This window comes from Gopherus evgoodei, chromosome 5 (genome assembly GCF_007399415.2).
Source record: "Gopherus evgoodei ecotype Sinaloan lineage chromosome 5, rGopEvg1_v1.p, whole genome shotgun sequence".
NCBI classification, from domain to species: Eukaryota; Metazoa; Chordata; order Testudines; family Testudinidae; genus Gopherus; species Gopherus evgoodei.
The window spans coordinates 119,726,696-119,750,445 of record NC_044326.1 but is presented as its reverse complement, the minus strand read 5'-3'; the positions used below and the strand labels follow the sequence as shown (position 1 = coordinate 119,750,445).

At 41.4% G+C, this 23,750-nt stretch overlaps 1 protein-coding gene across 1 annotated transcript in view; it reads left to right on the top strand.

Moving 5' to 3' along the window:
• The window catches only part of LOC115652164 (melanopsin-like), a 61,289-nt gene that overhangs the window by 25,265 nt on the left and 12,274 nt on the right, over window positions 1–23,750 (top strand). Inside the window, exons 5-8 of the mRNA XM_030563844.1 lie at window positions 7,067–7,238; window positions 9,336–9,491; window positions 10,649–10,756; window positions 21,721–21,895. Of these exons, the coding sequence (XP_030419704.1) occupies window positions 7,067–7,238; window positions 9,336–9,491; window positions 10,649–10,756; window positions 21,721–21,895 (611 nt within the window). The remainder of the gene's footprint in view (window positions 1–7,066; window positions 7,239–9,335; window positions 9,492–10,648; window positions 10,757–21,720; window positions 21,896–23,750) is intronic.

Below are 23,750 nucleotides of genomic sequence, written 5' to 3'. Positions count from 1 at the left end.
GCAGCCGGGCTGGAGCCGGGATTTAAAGGGCTCGGAGCTCCCCACAGTCTATAGTCTATAAAGTGCCACAGGACTCTTTGCTGCTTTTACAGATCCAGACTAACACAGCTACCCCTCTGATACTGATATGCTAGTGATCTTTCTCTAAAAACTTTTAAAAAGAGTTTAACATCGTCCAATGTTGTTCAGCTTTCCTGAGTGAAGAAATGGAAGTGGGTAATGAGTGATATTTTTCTTTTTTGTTATTGGTAGTGAAAGCCAGGCACTTGCTTAATGTTGTTTCCCTTGACTTGCCTATGAAAAGCAAAAACAGTACAACTTTACCCTGATAGTGAGAATACTCTGAATTCTGTTAGCATAATAAGATAGCTTGCATGCAAATGCTAATAGAATTACTTTCATCTAGTGAAGAGGATTTTCTGATGCTAAAAGGGTCAGACAACAAAGAAAAATTATATTAAGCATCTTCAAGCTATTTTCCTTTGCCTTCACTGATTTTTTTCTTCTAATTAGCATCTCTGCTTATATCCATTCCAAAGCTTGCACTCACTCTCTAACCACCACAGCTCTGCTTTTAATATTCAGCACTGTGTGTCTTATATTTACAGCTCATATTCAAGAAAAGGAGTTAGGTGGAGTAGTGGGTTTTACTGCATAGCCCATTAGGATTATTTCTCATTTGTTAAGCAATGACAGTGTGTGTCACAGTTTATAAGACACAGCGGTCCCTGCTTAGGCTATATCCTAAAGTGTTTAAAATCTAAGGCCCAATCCTTCAGGCTGATCCATGAGCCTACAAGTTACCCTGTTCAGGGTATGTATTCACAGCAGGTGATGGTGTGATGGCAGCTCAGGTGCACACACTAGCTTCAATCTAGCTAACATAGGTAAAAAGAGCAGTGTTGACACTGTGACAAGGAGCTAAGAACTAGAGTCAGGGCCAATGAGGGGGGCGGGGGAAGCTGGTACAAATTACTGGGCCCAACGAGGGGGGCGGTCCGGAAGGGGGCCTGAGGCTTGGCTTCCCCAGCTTCATCGGCCCTGTTTAGCTGGTCTGCCCTTGCTGGGGTGCCCGAAAAAAATATTTCACCAGGGCCCGAACCCGTTCTCGATGATCCTGACTAGAGTACATACCCAGCCTCCCTTGGTTGCTAGGTGCGCTGAACCTCCTCCTGCCACATCTACATTACTACTGTTACCTTCGCCAGCTAGATCAAAGATAGCACACAAGTGTTACCATACTACAAGCACACATACATTTGCAGTATAGACATACCTTCAGTGAGGCTCAGCTGAAGCATAAAGTTCTGACTCCACTAGTCAGCTGGCAAGATCAAGGCCTAAGCCCTTGACTGTGCCAAGGAATCTGGGCACATGCCTGCACCTGTACAGAGTCCCATAGACCTCAGCAGAACTCCATGTGGGTATAAGAGTCTGCCTAGGCAGAGCTCAGGCCTTCCACTGAACTAAGGAGAAAGTTCTGAGTGACTGGAAGGGAATGGTTAAGAAATGCTTCTACAGCATTCACTGCTTCTCCTGCTCTAATGCACGTGTACATAAACCCAGTATTAATACAATATCCTGGGGCAGATATTTACCATTTCACTGGTGCAAACTACAATTGCAGCCATTTCAAGCCAGCTTCAGAGGATTCCCACAGCACAAGGAAATCCTCAGCTGGCAGAAAGCTGCTGTAACCAGCTTTGTGCTATTCTCTCCCACTTCACTCTCAGCGTAGGCATGTGTCAGATGCAGGGAGCAGGAGTGGAGCGCACACACTGAGCAATTTAGGTTGCCCAAAATCTTAAATTAGTGCCAGTAAAAGCCTTCTAGTGCACCACACCATCAGGCATTTTATATGCAGATGTTGCAAGAAAGCAGTTTAGAAATGCTTCAGAGAGGTTTTGAACATTTTATTGGGACTAGTTTTGACATCTGTCTTGTGTAAAATGAGTCCAGTTTTAACCACCACACACCTATTCCCCACACAGCCCCTTGCCCCTGCCTTTCCCTAAGGGCAGTTGCTGAGATCCATCACAGATACCTCTTTGGAGAATCTCTGGTTCTTCTGCTGTCCCTCCACATCCAACCCACATCTTTTTAGGACATATCGATTTATAAAGTATGGGTAGGGAAAGTAGCCTCTAGGATGAGACTTTGCAAAGATTCATCCTGTATCAAAATTGCACAGGTAACATTATGAATCCTTTTAAATGAGAGACCGTCTCCAAAGTAATCTCAAAAGACATTCAATTACAGTGGTGTCAGCAGATTCGCCTTTAAAACATGTCTATTACTGAAGATTCTTAAACATGTCTGCTGAAAATGACCTCCTTGCAAGTAACTGAGAGGTGGGGAGCAGTTGGATAGATTGTCTCTCCACTAGACAGTATTCAAAATGCCATCATGTACCACTTAGAGTACTTTAAAATGTTGCTCATGGAAGACTGACAGTTAAGAACATAAGAATGGCCATACTGGGTCAGACCAAAGGTCCACTTAGCCCAGTATCCTGACTTCAACAGTGGCTAATGACAGGTTCCCCAGAGGGAATGAACATGTAATCAAGTGATTCATCCCCTGTCTCTCATTCCCAGCTTCTGGCAAACAGAGGCTAAGGACCCTGCCTGTCCTGGCTAGTAGCCATTGATGGATTTTTCATCCATGAATTTATCTAGTTCTTTTTTGAACCCTGTTACAGTCTTGGCCTTCACAACATCCTCTGGCAATGAGTTCCACAGGTTGACTGTACATTGTGTGAAGAAATACTTTCTTTTGTTTGTTTTAAACCTACTGCCTATTAATTTCATTTGGTGACCCCTAATTTTTGTGTTATGAGAAGGCGTAAATAACACTTCCTTTTTTACTTTCTCCACACTAATCATGATTTTATAGACCTCTATCATGTCCCTCCCATTAGTCATCTCTTTTCCAAAATCCCCATTTTATTAATCTCTCCTCATATGGAAGCTGTTCCATATCCCTAATCCATTTTGTTCCCCTTTTCTGAACCTTTTCCAATTCCAATATATTTTTATTTTTTTTTAGATGGGGTGATGACATCTCTACGCAGTATTCAAGATGTGGGCGTACCATAGACTCATAGACTCTAGGACTGGAAGGGACCTCGAGAGGTCATCAAGTCCAGTCCCCTGCCCTCATGGTAGGACCAAATACTGTCTAGACCATCCCTAGTAGACATTTATCTAACCTACTCTTAAATATCTCCAGAGATGGAGATTCCACAGCTTCCCTAGGCAATCTATTCCAGTGTTTAACTACCCTGACAGTTAGGAACTTTTGCCTAATGTCCAACCTAAATCTCCCTTGCTGCAGTTTAAGCCCATTGCTTCTTGTTCTATCATTGGAGGCTAAGGTGAACAAGTTTTCTCCCTCCTCCTGATGACACCCTTTTAGATACCTGAAAACTGCTATCATGTCCCCTCTCAGTCTTCTCTTTTCCAAACTAAACAAACCCAGTTCCTTCAGCCTTCCTTCATAGGTCATGTTCTCAAGACCTTTAATCATTCTTGTTGCTCTTCTCTGGACCCTCTCCAATTTCTCCACATCTTTCTTGAAATGCGGTGCCCAGAACTGGACACAATACTCCAGTTGAGGCCTAACCAGCGCAGAGTAAAGCGGAAGAATGACTTCTCGTGTCTTGTTTACAACACACCTGTTAATGCATCCCAGAATCATGTTTGCTTTTTTTGCAACAGTATCACACTGTTGACTCATATTAAGCTTGTGGTCTACTATGACCACTAGATCTCTTTCTGCCATACTCCTTCCTAGACAGTCTCTTCCCATTCTGTATGTGTGAAACTGATTGTTCCTTCCTAGGGGGAGCACTTTGCATTTATCTTTATTGAACTTCATCCTGTTAACCTCAGACCATTTCTCCAATTTGTCCAGATCATTTTGAATTTTGACCCTGTCCTCCAAAGCAGTTGCAATCCCTCCCAGTTTGGTGTCGTCCGCAAACTTCATAAGCGTACTTTCTATGCCAACATCTAAATCGTTGATGAAGATATTGAACAGAACCGGTCCCAAAACAGACCCCTGCGGAACCCCACTTGTTATACCTTTCCAGCAGGATTGGGAGCCATTAACAACTACTCTCTGAGTACGGTTATCCAGCCAGTTATGCACCCACCTTATAGTAGCCCCATCTAAATTGTACTTTCCTAGTTTATCTATAAGAATATCATGCGAGACTGTATCAAATGCCTTACTAAAGTCTTGGTATATCACATCCACCGCTTCTCCCTTATCCACAAGGCTCGTTATCCTATCAAAGAACGCTATCAGATTAGTTTGACATGATTTGTTCTTTACAAATCCATGCTGGCTATTCCCTATCACCTTACCGCCTTCCAAGTGTTTGCAGAAAATTTCTTTGATTACCTGCTCCATTATCTTCCCTGGCACAGAAGTTAAACTAACTGGTCTGTAGTTTCCTGGGTTGTTTTTATTTCCCTTTTTATAGATGGGCACTATATTTGCCCCCTTCCAGTCTTCTGGAATCTCCCCCGTCTCCCATGATTTCCCAAAGATAATAGCTAGAGGCTCAGATACCTCTTCTGTTAACTTCTTGAGTGTTCTAGGATGCATTTCATCAGGCCCTGGTGACTTGCAGGCATCTAACTTTTCTAAGTGATTTTTTACTTGCTCTTTTTTTATTTTATCTTCTAAACCTACCCTCTTCCCGTAAGCATTCACTATACTAGACATTCCTTCAGACTTCTCAGTGAAGACCGAAACAAAGAAGTCATTAAGCATCTCTGCCATTTCCAAGTCTCCCGTTACTGTTTCCCCCTCCTCATTGAGCAGTGGGCCTACCCTGTCCTTGGTCTTCCTCTTGCTTCTAATGTATTGATAAAAAGTCTTCTTATTTCCCTTTATTCCCATAGCTAGTTTGAGTTCATTTTGTGCCTTTGCTTTTCTAATCTTGCCTCTGCATTCCTGTGTTATTTGCCTATATTCATCCTTTGTGATCTGACCTAGTTTCCGTTTTTTATATGACGCCTTTTTATTTTGTAGGTCACGCAAGATCTCGTGGTTAAGCCAAGGTGGTCTTTTGCCACATTTTCTATCTTTCCTAACCATTGGAATAACTTGCTTTTGGGCCCTTAATAGTGTCCCTTTGAAAAACTGCCAACTTTCTTCAGTTGTCTTTCCCCTCAGTCTTAATTCCCATGGGACCTTGCCTATCAGCTCTCTCTCAAAATCCGCCTTCCTGAAATCCATTGTCTCTATTCTGCTGTACTCCCTTCTACCCTTCCTTAGAATTGCAAATTCTATGATTTCATGATCACTTTCACCCAAGCTTCCTTCTACTTTCAAATTCTCAGCAAGTTCCTCCCTATTTGTTAAAATCAAGTCTAGAACAGCTTCCCCCCTAGTAGCTTTTTCAACTTTCTGAAATAAAAAGTTGTCTGCAATGCAGTCCAGGAACTTATTAGATAGTCTGTGCCCCGCGGTGTTATTTTCCCAACATATATCTGGATAGTTGAAGTCTCCCATCACCACCAAATCTTGGGCTTTGGATGATTTTGTTAGTTGTTTGAAAAAAGCCTCATCCACCTCTTCCACCTGATTAGGTGGCCTGTAGTAGACTCCCAGTACGACATCACCCGTGTTTTTTACCCCTTTCAGCCTAACCCAGAGACTCTCCACACTTCCGTCTCCTATGTCCATCTCCACCTCAGTCCAAGTGTGTACATTTTTAATATATAAGGCAACACCTCCTCCCTTTTTCCCCTGTCTGTCCTTCCTGAGCAAACTATACCCATCCACACCAACATTCCAGTTGTGTGTATTTATATAGATTGGATTTATATAGAGGCAGTATTATATTTTCTGTCTCATTATCTATCCCTTTCTTAATGTTTCCCAACGTTCTGTTCATTTTTTGACTGCTGCTGTACATTGAGTAGATTTTTCAGAGAATAATCCACAATGACTCCAAGATCTTTCTTGAGTGGTAACAGCTAATTTAGACCCTATTATTTTACACGTATAGTTGGGGATTATGTTCTCCAGTATGAATTACTTTGCATTTATCAACACTGAATTTCATCTGCCATTTTGATGCCCAGTCACCCAGTTTTGTGAGATCCTTGTTTAGCTCTTTGCAGTCCGACTGGGACTTAACTATCTTGAGTAGTTTTGTATCATTTGCAAATTTTGCCACCTCACTATTTACCCCATTTTCCAGATCGTTTATGAATATGTTGAATAGGACTGGTCCCCTGGGGAATACCAATCTTTACCTCTCTCCATTCTGAAAACTGACCATTTATTCCTACCCTTTGTTTCCTATCTTTTAACCAGTTACCAATCTATGAGAGCACCTTCCCTCTTATCCCATGACAGCTTAATTTGCTTAAGAGCCTTTGGTGAAAGACCTTGTCAAAGGCTTTCTGAAAATCTAAGTACAGTATATCCACTGGATCCGCTTAGTCTATATAGAACAAGAAGATAGAACAAGAAGCAATGGGCTTAAACTGCAGCAAGGGAGATTTAGGTTGGACATTAGGCAAAAGTTCCTAACTGTCAGGGTAGTTAAACACTGGAATAGATTGCCTAGGGAAGTTGTGGAATCTCCATCGCTGGAGATATTTAAGAGTAGGTTAGATAAATGTCTATCAGGGATGGTCTAGACAGTATTTGGTCCTGCCATGAGGGCAGGGAACTGGACTCGATGACCTCTCGAGGTCCCTTCCAGTCCTAGAGTCTATGAGTCTATATGCTTGTTGACCCCCTCAGAGATTTCTAGCCATTTTCTTATTGTCTGTGCATGATGCAGTTTTTTTAATGAGTTCAGACTAGGTGGGAGACAAGATGTATGCCAACACTGTATCTGTGCTCTCCAAATTCTGGAACTGGCTTGTACAATACAGCAGTTAAGTAATTATGCAGTACAGGATAGCCAGTGAGGGTCACATGTATAGTATTACCATTTGCTTGTTAACTGTCCAGTTCTTAAACCTTGACCAGTAATTTTACAAACTGTGTGTGTATATATATGTATATATATATATTTACTTTTCATGTTTCTTAGGTTCCTATGTGCCAGAAGGGTTGATGATATCTTGTACATGGGACTATGTAACCTATTCCCCAGCAAACAGAAGTTACACCATGATGTTATGTTGCTGTGTGTTTTTCATTCCCCTGGTTATAATATTCCATTGCTATTTATTCATGTTTCTGGCCATAAGAAGTACTGGCAGGTAAGCAGGGTAGCAAGGGTAGTTAAATCTCTTGTCTTCTTGCTGTAAAGCATACTTTAAAGCTCTTGGCTGAAAATCAAGCTGGGCAGTAGATTTATTAATGATGCCGCTTACACTGAATATGTATTCTCCTTTGATGTCCCACAGAATTACAATATAGAGAACTCCCTGCTCACATGCTCCAGATAGATAGTCGAGTTAGCATTTCTGCTTCTATTTATCTATTTTCTCATATTCAGCTATTTTTCGTTTTCTTCAGTGTTTGGGTTCATCATTTAAGCCTCCTGGAGGTTATGACAGTGAATACATCTGTTATACAGCAAAATGGGCATCACCTGATTTTAGCACACTCCACAGACTTTAAAGTCCTTGTGCCTCAAGAGTTTCATGTATTGTAGACATTTCCGAAATCACAGCTTTTACAGCTGAACTCAGGGAGATGAGATGGGCCATGGTGCACACACATCTGTTCGTGCATGCATTTGACCAAATTTCATGCAAATATACAGGCAGGTACAAATCGTTTTGCACATGACTCTCAGCCTTCTCTTGTAAATATTTGAACTAAAAATTTGGCCTGATCAGAGATCAAAAAGGGAACTCTCTCTATTGTTTTGCCTCTCAATATGTACATATTACTCATTCGGGGCCTAATCCAAATCCAGTTGAAGTCTGTCAGTCTTTCTACTGACCTGAATGGGATCAAGCCCTGTTGCCCTGTTTCAGCAAAGTAACTAATTCCATGCCTAACTTTAAACATGTTTAACCCCCAATGACTACAATGAGACTTGAGCACATGGTTAAGAAGCTTTGCTGAATAGAGATGGACTTGCATAGGTGCTTACAGTTACACACTTGCTTGTGTGCTTTTCTGAATAGGGGGTTGTGAATGCTCTCTGCAATTGCAAATTTGATAACAAGGAATGGTAACTTGGTCCTTTAAGCAGTATCACTACGTATGAGCATTCAGCATGGCTGCTGCAAGAATTGAATATGTATTCTTCTTGCCAACACAGTGTCTTCTGCAGGCTTCTTCCATAGTGCATCTATTTGTGTATTATCATTTTATGGAAACAGCTCGTCACAGCGCTGATTTGCATAGTGGCCTTCCTTTTTAAGTAAATCTTCACTAAAATTGTTTGTTTTTATGCTAAATCCTGTCAGACCAGTTTACTATAAATTGCAGGATATTAGTTGATTTTGCTGGCATAAAAAAGTGATGATGATATCTGAAGAATCCCCACACAATAGCTGTGAGAATTTCTCCAGGCTTGTATTAATGATTCCTTCAGAATATCTGCAGCTAAACCATGATCTCCAAAAAATATCTCTAAGCAAAAATTATGTCATCTCTCATTGGCTCAAATACCACTGTCCGATGGATAAACCTGCAGGAGTGTAAAATAGCCCCCTTAAACATTACATGCCAGCATACAACACCAATATACCTGGCTCAGTGAGTTGGAATCTGTGGAGTTCATTTGACATCATCTCCTCAAGAGACAGGGAGGAGTCAGTGGAAGTGTGTAGGCAGCAAGGAGTGCTGCCCTTGTGAGGAGTGATTCCATGCATAATACATGAAATCCCCAGAGATGAGATCAGCCCTGATGACAGCTCTGTTGTCTGGCCTCGCAACCAACCCTGCCAGCATGGCTCCTCAAGGAAATGAGTAACCTCCTTGTGCCTCTGGCACTGTCGCAGAGGGCAAGGAGTGGGATTTTCTGCTTATTCGCTACTAGAGATCTGTCTGGTCCAAAAGGACTATGCTACTCCCCAGCTCTGTTAGCCTCATCCCTCAGAACTGCACAGCCCCATCTGGGCTGTTCTTGAGGACAAAGAGTGAGCATGTCACGGAGGCAGTGTCTCTCTTCCTGCTTTCTCCTTTTGGCTGTTTTGAGGCCATTTTACATGTTTAGTCCCCTTTGCAGGGTGTAGCAGAGTAAGATCTTTATCCTTAAGATATTAAATAACTGAGTATATTTGGGCAGGGAAAGATAAAGTATGCACTCCATTTTATTTATTGTTAATAATGCATTGTGCATCTTGTACCAAACGTTTTCTTACACTGGGTGACTTCCCTTGTTGTTCTTCTCACAGGGATGTTCAGAAGCTAGGGTCCTATGGTCATAAATCCTACCTCTCGCATTCCATGAAGAATGAATGGAAGCTGGCAAAAATTGCTTTTGTGGTCATCGTTGTGTTTGTCTTGTCATGGTCTCCATATGCTTGTGTCACCATGATTGCATGGGCCGGGTAAGTAGAAATCTGGTGGCCCTTAGTCAAGATAAGTTAGTAATGAGGAGCAAGTGATCTAGCCTGAAGCTGCCCTGAGATATTTCACAGAAATCTGACTCCTCCATGGATTGTAAATGAGATTCAACTATAATCAGTGTTGTCACCCATAAGGAGTTCATCTTCCTTTTAAAAGGAGTTAAAATAGACACCAGATTAGAGGTGATATATCATTCCTCAGGATAGCCCTTTGAATAAAAGAGTACAAGATTAGCTAGTTCTTACATGAAACTTTGTGTGCTTTTTTTCCTGAGCACAGATTTTTGTTTTCACTTCCTTCATGCTGCTTTGTGTGTGTGTGTATTCTGATTTTATGCAGAGTAATCCTAGGCATCTCAGCAGATGATCACTCTCCTCACATCTGATCTCTCAAGAATCCCCCTCCTCAAGACAGTGACCAGTAGAGAGAGAGAGAGAGAGAGTCAAGAGGCTTTTTTACCCATCTTTTTAAATTCAGAGCTCATGTCCTCCTCCCTTTCCCAGCTCTTCCCTGTAGGGGGACCTCTTCCCCTGTTGATGCACATTCAACTTCACTGATATTGTAGGAGTTACATGATTAATGGAAATTTAGACTCCTCTTAGCAGCTGGAAGAGTTTGAGGCAAAAACAGCTAAAGCTGATCTCAGCCCACTTCCCCTTTTTCACTCTCCTTTCTTTTCGGACACTGGAATTTCAGTCTCCTTGATGCCCTTTGGTGTGCAGAATGAAATTGATACTATGGGGTGGCAATATGAGATTTTCATTCTGAACTGGTTTTTATTACCATTCCATGCCTATCTTGTTCTCCACATTAATAATCTCTTCGCCTGCTTCTGACTAGCAGAACAACAGAGAAAGAAGTGATTGTGTGTGTTCTGGTTGCTTGTCCTTCTTAGAAACAGAAAAGTCATTGGTTGATGGCCATTCAGCTTCTCCAAGTAAATGTAACCAGTATGGCACCAAATCATGGTGGTCTTAGTCTCAGCAAGGAATGCACTGAAACAAATGAACTTTTCAAAGCTATTTGTTGTCAGACCATCACAGGACATAGTCAATCAAGAAAGAATAGTATGTTTTGGTAATTTAGTTAACACACATCCATTAAATACATTTGTGTTTTTGTTTTTGTTTAATTTTAGCCATGGCAACACTCTAACTCCATATTCTAAGTCTGTGCCAGCTGTTATTGCCAAAGCTTCTGCAATCTACAACCCTATCATCTATGCAATAATTCACCCAAGATACAGGTACAGTGAACACAGTACAATTGTCTGTCAGTACACATACAAAGGTATACATTAATAATAATCCCTTCTATGGAGGGTACTTCACTGCAGGAGCAAGTGGGCACAGTGCCATTGAAATCAATAGAGCTGTGCCCCCTTTTGTCAGTGGTGTATATGGCCCAATAGCTGTAAAATGTGGGTCGCAGGGTAAAAAAGTTATTGCAATTGCACAGTGTTCCCTAATATTTTTCATCCATGTGCAGAATGAATTTTGTTATGTGCACCAATATCAAGGTAATGTGCAGATGGCCCTGGCGCCCTTCTGAGCCCCAAACCCTGCCCCCCTCTTGCACTCCTAACCTCTACACTATGTTCCCTTCACTCTAACCCCTACATTCCCCTGCTGTGCCTTGAACCCCTGCACTTTTTCCCCTTTACCCATAACCCCTCCACTCGCCTCCTGCGCCCCTAACCCCTGCACTGTGCTCTCTTCACCCATAACCCCTGCATCTCCTTCCTGCACCCATGAATTTTCTGAATGGGGATGGACTATTTGCGCTATGCCATCTTGCTTTTTGAAATCCCAGTATACCTAAGTGCAGCAAATCTGCTGTGTGATTGTTGTGAATTGTTTCCTGATTTATTTCTTTTTCTCCTGTTTATTTCCTTGCTGGTTCCTTCACAACTGGTTTATGGGTTTCTGTGCTGAAGTATTTGAATTCTGTTTTACCCACCACCTCTGACCTCAATGAACCAGAGGTTGAGGGGGTATAATGACCATCCATTCCCATAGAGATGAGAACATTAGGTAGGTGATATTGGGGGTGGGGCGGGGCAAAGGGAAGGATTTTACCCAATCACATGGATGAGGACACCTAAAAAATTAGGGTGAGACTAATTGGGGAGAGGCGCATGTGGGTTAGGATAGTACTTAAGAGTGGGTGGAGGGATAATGTGATACATCTTAGGCAGACTTCCAAAAGACCAGACATTCTTCGATTCTCAGCACAGGCCCTTTTGCAATCTCCATTAGTGACTCCTTCATGGCCTCGACAATGTTCCCACAAGAGCCAACTTGTTCTTCCTCTGTTACCATAGGAAAAGCCTGGGGAAGCACACATCGTGCTTTTCGTAAAAGTCATTAATCTAGTCTTTGATTTGTAAATGGCTGAAACACTGCTGTTCCATAATAGGTGATTTTTTTAAAAATACTGAAAATCCTTTAGCAGTCTGAAAGAAGTCTGTTCCACAAAAGCACTCCCTCATCTTATACAAGACAAAATATATCAAAGGGCTGGGGTCTTTCAGTGGTACAGTCCCAAAAGATATTAAAAAGCACTAAACCCCAGGTCTAGTAAGGTGTCCGACTGAATGGTGTCAAACTAGCACATACTTACACTGCATTTCCCAGCAGCAGCTTAAGCCTTGGACTTCCTTTAAGGCAGAGGCTTTTCTGGGAGTTGCTGTGAAATTTCATTCCAGATAGACCACTGGCCTTAATGATGGCGTGGGTCCAAGGACACCCAATATGGCTGATTGTCATCAATAATTATGTTGGATATTGTATAATTGCTCCAGCTAACAGTGGGAAAGCTCGCTGGCTGATGACCACTTAGATTTTGCCTATTACAAAGAGATATAACCAAGATCAAGCACTAGCTCAAATGCAGCAATTTCAAAGATATTTAGCCTGTGTTATATCCATCAACATAAGAGTCATCTCCATGGCTAAAAGAAGAGGACCAGGAAAACTGAAAACAAACCCTAAATTGGAATGGGACTGCAATGATATTTTTTTCTATCAAATTGGGATGTGGAAAGCAGAAGATTCCATTGTATATTTTTCTGCTCACCATTCTTTTCTGGTTTGTTTTCTAACTTGGTAGGAAACAGTTCAGGGGTGGTTTACACCCGTAAGAGTTCTAAAATGTTTGATTTCTAAGAATCCTGTGAAAACACTTCTTTTTCACACAACTTTCTGTCCAAATACATATTTTCAACAGAAAATATGTGACTTTTTAGAAGGAGAATTTCTTCTAACCATAACTGTTTTTCATTATTTCACATGACTCTCCAACAATTCTTTCAAGGAGTATCTCTTGCAAAGCGACTGTATATATAATAGCAAGCCTTTGAACAAAGTAAATGTGTGAGGTGATGGTAAATATATAAAGAATTGTACCACTAGATGGCAGTGTAAATTGTCTATAAGATTTTATTATCAGTAGAGGGGGAAATTGCAACATTGTCTCATTTGGAACTCTAATTTTTTCCCACAGTTGGATGCTGAGAAAACCCGGATAGTTAATTACTTTGAATATCTGATATGTAATTAATTAAGATATTGGAGAAAAAAGATTCATATAAAAATGAGAACATATTTTTCTGAAAATTAAACTCCAAATTAGACAATTTTGCACTCCAACATTTTGATTTCCTGCTTAATTTCAGAAGACTCAGATATCTTGAGTGTACAGTAAAAACGTTTGTACCACTTTACATCTTAATTGGTTTTCACTAGAGTTGACTAGCTTTTCTTCGCTCATTTCTTTGCCTATGGGGACCAAACTATTGAAAGCTTGGAGAATAGAGAGAGTCTATCTCCTATCAGAAACATAACTCTTAAAAATCAAGAGCTGCTGAAGAATAAAAAATAGCCAGTATCTTTTTTGTAGTTGGCATCTGCCCAGACTGCTTAGAGGGGCTATGTCAGATCTCCCTGTCTACTTTCAGAAGTCAGCAGCCTCCAGTGGTTTGCAGAAATAGAGGAAAGTATAGTATGAGGCTGGAATTTCTGAGCCAAAGTTACTTTTTTTCCCACGATTTCATATTTATATTTTATGTTTGTAAAGAAATAAATTACTGTTCCCTAAATAAGCACTATGCTGTAGGAACTGCTTCTGAGAGTCTTTGTATATTGAGCAGAGTTCCTGAACCAAAATATTATGCAGCAGGGACTTTTCAAATGTGCTCAGCATTGGCTTAATTTTATTCTCTTTGAAGTTAGTGGAAATGTTCCATTTATTTAAATAGGAACAAAGTTAGGCTACCACTGAGCACTTTGAAAAATCCCATCCCTTCTTTCCCATCTGTATTTCCATGACTACAGACACCAGAAGTGTTCATGAAATCCTTGTGAAAGCACTTTATGGATCTGAGAATCATCCAGTCAGAGAGTAGAAGCAATATTATGTCACTTAGGAGAATGAATCATGCAGACCACATAGAAAGTTACAAATAGCAAATAAGTCGACACGATGAATAGTTTGCAAGCAGTCCATTGATGGAAATATATATGCATATATCATTCCCCAATAAGTCTGACTAATGAGCAAATATTCCAAGATCAAAGTCTGTTTATGGATAATTCACAAACAGTGAAATGGGTTGGATTAATCAAATCATCCATCCAACTCTAAATATCACAAAGATGAGACATTTTGTTCAGTTTTTGACTATGAACAAAACAAAACAATTTTGTCTTTGATCTTCTGACTTGAGTGAAACCAACTTTTCCCTTTTTGACTTCGATAGGTTTGGATGGTACACATGAGTCACAGAGTTCAGGAATATTGAACTAAAGAGTTCACACACAGTGCAGGACGTTTCCTTGTGCTGAGACTTGCTGTTGGTAGTGGGATGAATTTAAAAAGTAATCAGTGAAAGGAAACATACTGTAAAAATATATTGTAAATAGGTAAGCCAAAAAAATGACTGCATATAATAGAGAAAATAGTGCTGATTCCAATTACAGTCATAGCAACATCATGAATTTCTTTAATAATCATGGCATGTGTGTTCTTTTTAGCCTTGCTAAGGTCCAGTAAATCCTGTGGAAGTTCATTAGTTGGACTGATCAAGTGTTTATTCCTAGATACCTGCTGAAAAAACACTATCCAAACACTGACTTAGTCGTTATTGGATTACTAGGAGTTCATTCAATTTGAAATGATGATTTTATATCCAGAATTATCTTGCTGTTAAAGCAGGATCTCAATATTACATCTGGTTACAATTTTTCAAATTTTAAAATTTTTGTTAGATATTTTTGTCTGAAGTGTCAATGAAAAAAATTTTTTTTGTTTGCAAAACGTTTTTCATTTTTCAACCAGCTTCACTTGAGACGTGAACAGCTACATTTCCTAATACATCTCATCATTTTTCTCTATGCCAGTACAATAAGCTATAGTATGACTTGACTTGAAATTTGCATGTTCATTCTAATGGCCTGGAATAAACCATCTCTCCATGATAGATATCACTGGAAATAACAAATTTTTTGAAAACCACTAAATATGGAGAAAAACTGTACATAAAACTAAAAAAAATTACTTGATAAAAAGTTTAGCATTCATTTCATTTTAGAATTATTGCTGTTACTTTCACTGTGATTTGAAGGGATTTATTTAATTGATTCATTCAAAACAAATGAATTTTTTTTCCTTTCTGTGTTTGTGAATCATCGTCAAGCAGATCACAATGTTCTCAAATGGATTTGTTCAAAATTATTCACCAAATAACTTCCATGAAGAAGTTTTGGTCTATAGCTTATTCTCAGGTAGTTCTCTGCGAGTACTCAATATATGAAATTTGATTACTTTCTTTTATTTCAATTTACTGTAAAATCATCATCCAGTAAGTACCCTTCACAAGCTGCATCCATTTTAAATTTTAAAATGTAAGTTATGAAAGCACACTTCAAAATCCATGTTAGCTTCAATGTCCCATTCTAATCACCTCCAGAAGACTAACATTATTATAAATCCTGTTCCTCAATACACCTGTTCTTCACATGCCCCAAGAAAAAGCTTGGTTTTGCAGTGTGTCCTGATGGCAGTCGAAGAGAGAAGAATGTCAGAGGTGGTCTCCCAGGTAATCTGGTCCTAAACCCATTCAGGTCTTTTGAAGGTTAGAATAGACCTTAAATTCTTTCTGGAAATTCACAGGCAGCTAGTGCCGTTCATGTAGCTCCAATGTTTAATAAGCAGGTTGCCACCATCTTTAGTTACTGAATAGTGATGGGAGAGTGCATTACAACTATCTAGTCCCAGTGTGACAGCGGCATGAATTATGGTAGCAAAGAAGTGGTTGCACTTCTCTTCCTAGCTGCAGGCAGAAAACGGTAGTCTTGGCCGCAGGTCCTATCAGACAATTCAGCAGCAGCCTGGGGTCTAAGAAAACGTCTCAGTCATGAACCTGTGTCACAGTCACTGGTTGCATTCCCTCAGCTACCAATAAAAACGTTGCTAATTCTTCCAGTTATTTCTTCCACCCAATGAGCGTTACTTCTGTCTCACCTGGATTAAGGCCTCAATCCTGCAGTGAGCTCCACAGGGGCAGATCCCTGCCTTCACTCAGTGCTACTGAAGTCAGGAAGGGGTTCTGAAATTGCATAGGCGGGACTCTTTGCAAGAACAGAATCTAAGACTAAGCCAGCTACCACTTATTTGGGCCCAAATCTCCTGTAGACATTAAGGCATCCATTCCATTGTCCCAGCAGGGTCTGTAGAGACAGAGCTGGGGGGTCCTAAGACTACCGAATATGCTGCAGTCTGTCTTGGATTCCCAGATCATATGGTACATTTTTGTTCCTTATTTATGTGAGAGTATCTTTCAGAATCAGATTTCTGAGGCCTCTGTGCACTTTTACAAATGTAATATTTTCTTGAATATTGGAGTATTTGCTGAAAAGTCACTATTTCCTCTCACATTCCTGCATGCAAAGTTGTTCAGAAATTTGTTTAAAATGTTGAATTAATGTTGAAGCAATTTTTTTTTGTTCTTGTAATATTCATCCAGCTCTAACATGTGCTTCTGGAGTTTAATATATGTTTTTGCTTCCTTCACTGATATGTGATTCACAAGTGCACAGAGCAGTAGTGGTTGTCCACTGTATGTGTGGCTTGTCCTATCTTATTCATTGTCTTTGTGCGTTTCTGTCTGTAGCAATATTTGCTGGTATTGTGTTGATTGCACTAGAATTAATCTGGAGTGATATGAGGTTGTAGATTTATTATACCAAATAAAAAGGCATTGGGCCAGATTCTCTGCCCTTGAACCATCTGCTTTGCACAACACAGGGAGCCTCAAGGAGCTGGAATCTAGTCATCGGTAAGCAGCTGAGAATTCCCTCAGCAAGGAAGAACCATGAGTTGGCTTCAAGTCAACATGCTTGGCTCCTGTGCCAACTGACCACCACATCACAGGGGAGTGGGGGTGGTTGGGCGAAGGACCAGAGGGCTCTGCCTATTCTCATCTGCCAGTTTTCAACTGGCATATGGTCCCTTGTGGAGTGTAGCCAACTGGCGTGGATTATTGGAACCCCCTAGGCTGCTCTAATTTATGCTTGGGCCGGGCCAGCACAGATCAGCCCAAAAACTCAGGGACCCATAACTGTTACTTAAGGCCTGTCTGCATGGTGCAGCAATGTGCATGAGAGAGTTGTGAATTCTGAAGTATGCCAGTGCGTTGCACACAAAGGGTATGGCTACACTGCAACAAAGACATGCGGCAGGGCTGCAGTTGGCCTGGGTCAGCTAACCAGGGCCGTAGCAACAAAGAACGTGGCCCCCTCCGAACATATGTCTGGGCCCCCTTACAATGCAGAAACTAAAATGCGGTATTTATTTTATACAATATACAGGGTTCATATTATGTATACATAGGCCTACAGTGTACATGTATTCCGTATTTACGCAAAGCGCTTCTTTCAAGCCTTGTTCTCCGCAAATTGGTTCATCAATGCGTCATAGTCCAGAGATCTGGCAATCTTGTTTTCGATTGAGATAACTGCAAGCGCAGAAAGCCTGTCGTCTGTCATGGTTGGGCGCAGGATATTCTTGATCAGTTTCATTCTGCTGAAGCTCCTTTCAGCACCAGCGACAGTAACTGGTGTGGTCAGAAGAATTCTGATGCAAATGCAAAGATTTGGATATATCTCCTGAAGGCTGTTCTTGTATATGTACGTTAAAAAATTGTTTGCCGTGACAAGTCCTCTCTCTTTCTCAATGACATAAATAAAACGATTCAATTCCATTATGAGTTCGTTAGCATCAATGTCTCCCATTTTTCTTTCAAAAGTTTTGGTGTGATTCTCCAGTTCATTTTCTCTGTGACACTACTTCAGGCTGATAGCGTTGTACAGAAATCCAAACAACTTATACCACTCCACTAGTTGGTCAAATCACGACGAAACAGAAGATATGGCCTGATCAGTGAGAACAAGAAAGAACTGCGATTTGAATTTTTCTTCTGCAGAAAGATGACTCGAATCATCAGCACATTCGTAATCAAACATTCTCTTCTTACGTCGCACCCTGGTTTCTGGAAACACCTGCTCAATACCCATATGCTCTGCTATTTGACGTGCATTTGTGACGACAGAGTTATATCCTGTATTTCGATAGTCTTCCAAAAACTTCACTGTAGCACCGACTTCTGCCTGCAGTATGTCAATTGACACATCTGGTGACTGAATTAATTTGCTGGTTTTATTGACTTGAAATAGTATATCGTACCACGTGTACACAGTCAGAACAAAAGGCCACGTAGTAACATGGTCTAAAAGCACACTGGCTTCTGTTGCTGTATTGCCATCTTTATTTTCGAGCACATATTCTCGCAAAGATGACAAAGCATTGCACAATTCTTCAAGGTGATAACGCAATGGCTTCACAGCATCAATTCTCAACTCCCAACGAGTGTCCGATAACCCTTTAACAGATATTGGCATATGTTCTTGAAGTATATCCCAACGTGAAGGTGAAGAAGAAAAGATAACGTATATTCTGTTAATCAGACTGAAAAAGTCAACGGCATATTTCGATGACTTTGCCGCGTCTGAGATCACAAGATTCCAAGTGTGAGCTCCACATGGTACATACAAGGCACGGTCATTTATTTCTAGCATGCGGGCTTGAACTCCTTTATTCTTTCCTCTCATATTTGCGCCGTTATCATAAGCTTGGCCTCTCATGTGAGCAATGTCTATTCCTAAGTTGTTTGCCTTTTCAAGAAATGCTTCCAATAAGCCCTTGCCAGTTGTATCATGAACATTAAGGAAACCAACAAATGCTTCACGAATATTGACACCGTCTTCACCGTTGCATTCAACAAAGCGTAACACCACAGACATCTGTTCTTCATGTGACACGTCGGGAGTACAGTCCAAAATAACTGAATAATATTTTGCTTTTTTAAGCTGCGCTATGTTGGCCTCTTGAATGTTACTGGCAGCAAGTTGAATCAGCTCATTTTGGATCTGTGGACTGAGGTACTGAACATGTGTCTCTGCCTTTTTAATCCTCTGTAAAAGTTCGCTGAGGACAGTATCATACTTTGCAAGCAATTCAAACAGTCCCATAAAGTTGCCATTCGAAGGATCGCCGAGCTTTTCATTACTTCCTTGAAATGCCAAGTTTCTTTCGGACAAGAAAATAACGACATCAACCATGCGTTTGACAACATTTCTCCAGAAATCTCTTTCTTTCAGAAGAGCCTGCAGTTCGAGTTGGTCAATAGATGTACGGTTTACTATGCCTGACCGAAGGTCAAACCATTTCATCATACAGTCTTGATGACCTTTGCCTGTTTCATGCTGCTGAAGTCTTTTTGACAGTGCTTTCCAAGCAGATGTTCCACGATGTAGCGGTATGTCGCCAGTGCCAAATAATTTACAACAAAAACAAAAAATGGCATCTTTCTGAACTGAGTACATTAACCATGAACGTCTTATTTTCTCGCCATTTGCCATGGTTCGATAGAAATGAGTACTTTTGAACCTCCGTCTTTCCTCATTAAATGGAAATTCATAACTTTCATTCTGCTGTGGTGGGCCACGTGCAACAATGTCACACACTTGCCTTTCCGATATTATAGACGGCCAATCTCCTGGATCATCAGTCAGTGGTTCAGATTCAGATACTTCTTTTCCGGCAGCAGCTGGAATATCTGTCACAGTTTGTTTGGTAGAACAACTGGCTTCACCTTTAACTTCACTTGAAGCAATTCTGGATACTTCTGGATACAATTCGTCGCTGCTAGCGCTGTCCGTTTCATGTGCCTGTACCTGTACGTTGGATTGCAGCGCAAAATACGTTGACAACTCTGGAATTTTCTCAAGTTCCTTCTCGGCTTCTTTTGCTGCCTTTCGTTTACTAGCTCCGCTCTTATACATTCTCTTAGACATCACAAAGCACGCTTCTGCGTTGGAAACGATAAAAAACTAAACTAAATTAATAACATTTATCCGCTGACCGCCATTATGAATGCAAATACACATTCTTTGAATGGGTCCAACTAAAATTCGAAACTGACCGACAGACAACTGATGTAGCCAATAGCATTATGATGTATCATAATGACTTCACGGTTTTGTCAGTAAAACCGACATGGATTGTGCAATAGCGTCAATAAATGTCACTTACCTAGTTATACCTTACTTTTTTTTTTGCCACTTTTAGAGGCCCCCTTCCTTGCGGGGCCCCCTCCGGTCAGAGGGTACGCTTGCTACACCTCTGCAGCTAACTCAGGTTCATGGGGCTCATGCTGATGGGCTACAAAATTGCAGTGTAGATGTTCAGGTTCGGGCTACATCCGGGGCTCTTAAACCTCATAGACTCATAGACTCTAGGACTGGAAGGGACCTCGAGAGGCCATCAAGTCCAGTCCCCTGCCCTCATGCAGGACCAAATACTGTCTAGACCATCTCTAATAGATATTTATCTAACCTACTCTTAAATATCTCCATGAGGACAGTGGGTTTCAGAACCCAGGCACCAGTCTGATCTCAAATGTCATACTGCAAGTTTTAGTCCTGCAAGCCCAGAAAAATGGACATGGTCCCTGACACTCAGGTCTACAGGCTTTTTTTTGCAGTGTATATGTACCCTAACTGGCCCCATGCTATGCTAGCATGCTGGGGAACTTTTAGTTCATGCCAGCAGGTCTGTACAGGCTTGTTTGTGCACAACACATCGGTGCACTTTAGATTCATGCCCTTCTAGTGTCTGTGGCAGATTAGACCCTGGGCCTATGCCCAGGCACCCTGGCCAATTAGGGGGTCTCCAGAAAAATGGGCTCCCCCACGCCCTGACTCCTCTGCCTGCCCGTCCACCAGATGCTCCTGTTGGGGCATGTGGGCTTGCCCCACTCTTCCCGCCTGCCTGGCACTCCATTTGGGGCATGAGAGCTTGCCCCACTCCACCCATCCACCTGGCACTCCTGCCAGTTCCACTCCCCAACAGGAGTGCTGGGAGGATGGGGGAAACCCTTGTACCCCAACCCTATTTCCCCTGCATGAGCGCCAGGGAAGGGGGGGCACTTGGTCCCGGGCCCCAAACATCCATAATTCGACTCTGTCTAGTGTGCATTGCCATGCTGCGTAGACAGGCCCTTAGATTGCTACTAAACATTGTGCAGATTGTAAATGCTTGTCGATTGTAAGCATCTTTTTGTTCTGTGTTTGTACGTTGCCTAGCACATTAAGGTCCTGGTCTGTGACTGAGGCTTCTAGATATTACCATGATACAAATAAATAACTGGCTCCCCAGTGCTGCTCCCCTTCTCCTGTGCACAGAACACGTCATCACAGGACAGAATCTGACCCCTTGTGGTTAAATAGCTTTGTATGTTTGCATATTAATCCTTTATTTGCAATTAAATGAACAACTAATCATTTTTAAGTTGAACATCTTACTAAAAATTGATTGTATTTTCAATTCTCACTACTCATCCATGCATCCTTTAAATCCTTTTGGTTTAAAGCCACTGAATCCATGTGATGTCTTTCCTTTTGTCTTGTTAACAGTTCACGTGAGCCCTAACAAGCTACTTCCAAGTAATCTTTAATCTTTATACAACAAAACAAAAGCTATACTGAGATTACCGAAAGAGAGAGAATTTCTGTAGGATCATTTTCCAAATAGTGCTGCTAGTATTTGTGGAGTTATGCAGCTTGTAACTTTTACTCTCCTGTTCCCCTTCAGGAAAACCATTTGCAGTGCTGTTCCCTGCTTGCGATTTTTCATACGGATATCAAAGAGCGATCTCTCATCAGGTTCTATAACTGAATCATCATTCAGGGCCTCTGTCTCCAGCCATCACTCTTTTGCCTCCAGAAACAAGAGTAGTTGTGTTTCATCAGTTTCCACTGGAGAAGCAGTAAGTCTTTCTTATTTCCATGGAGGAAATTGGGTATAAAACTTGCCTGTCTGAAACAAGTCAGGTCCCCAGTTAATTCTCTATAAACGTATCCAAAGTCATACTTTGGCATCTGTTTCTGAAAGCCTTGGAAGAATAAAGTTTCTGTATGAGAGTAATCACTGTCTGTGGTTCAGGAATATTATTGTTTGATTTATTTATCCAACTTTTACCATGCATTCCAATGTGGTTGTTTCGTAGAAGTGGAATCTTGGGCGTCGTAGCAGCTGGTGCTCTGCCTGGGGTATAGCTGTGACAGTGCAGAGGGATTTTATGTGGAAAAATCACACATATTAAATTCACATTAATTACAAAAATGTATTTTTTTAGTTAAATTATGAAAATTAATGCTCTCAGCCTTTTAACTCTTTATCTGTCAGGTAAAATTCAACAGAGCCCAGGCCTTGTAGGCTTCATATCCATAGGACCAGACAGAATAGTACTAAAAATAAAAAGTTCCCTTGGGGACTCTCATCCCCCAGACTCAGAGGGATAGCCATGTTAGTCTGGATCTGTAAAAGCAGCAAGGAGTCCTGTGGCACCTTATAGACTAACAGACATATTGGAGCATGAGCTTTTGTGGGTGAATACCCACTTTGTCGGGTGCTTGTAGTGGAAATTTTCAGAGGCAGGTATATATATGCAAGAAAGAATCAGGCTGGAGATAACAAGGTTAGTTCAATCAGGGAGGATGAGGCCCTCTTCTAGCAGTGGAGGTGTGAACACCAAGGGAGGAGAAACCCCTTTTGTAGTTGGCTAGCCATTCACAGTCTTTGTTTAATCCTGAGCTGATGGTGTCAAATTTGCAGATGAACTGAAGCTCAGCAGTTTCTCTTTGAAGTCTGGTCCTGAAGTTTTTTTGCTGCAGGATGGCTATCTTTAAATCTGCTATTGTGTGTCCAGGGAGATTGAAGTGTTCTCCTACAGGTTTTTGTATATTGCCATTCCTAATATCCTTTTATGTCCATTTATCCTTTTACGCAGGGACTATCCAGTTTGGCTAATGTACATAGCAGAGGGGCATAGCTGGCATATGATGGCATATATTACATTGGTGATGGTGTGGCTGACCTGGTTAGGTCCTGTGATGGTGTAGATATGTGGGCAGAGTTGGCATCAAGGTTTGTTGCATGGATTGGTTCCTGAGTTAGAGGTACTGTGGTGCGGTGTGCAGTTAATGGTAACAATATGCTTCAGGTTGGCGGGTTGTCTGTGGGCCATCATATGCCAGCAATGCCCTCTGCTATTAAACAAAGACTGTGAATGGCTAGCCAACTACAAACCTCGTTATCTCCAGCCTGATTCTTGCTTGCATATATATACCTGCTTCTGGAAATTTCCACTACATGCATCCAACGAAGTGGGCATTTACCCACGAAAGCTCATGCTCCAATACATCTGTTAGTCTATAAGGTGTCACAGGATTCTTTGCTGCTATTCCCCAGACTGACTTCTTACCATTCCCCCCAACTTCTGAAAAGTCAGCCTTTTGTGCATTGACACTGTGACTATTAGGGCATTACTCAGCACATCAGTGATCTGCATAGAGCAGTGTTTCCCAAACTTGGGACGCTGCTTGTGTAGGGAAAGCCCCTGGCGGACCGAGATGGTTTGTTTACCTGCCGCGTCCACAAGTTCGGCTGATTGTGGCTCCCAGTGGCCGTTGTTCGCTGCTCCAGGCCAATGGGAGCAACTGGAAGCAACATGAGCCGAGGGACATACTGGCCGCCACTTCCTGTAACCCTGCAACAGATGCTAAGTTATTATATTTTAAAAGTTAAGTTACATAGCATCACTGACCTGCAGTGTTTCTCCT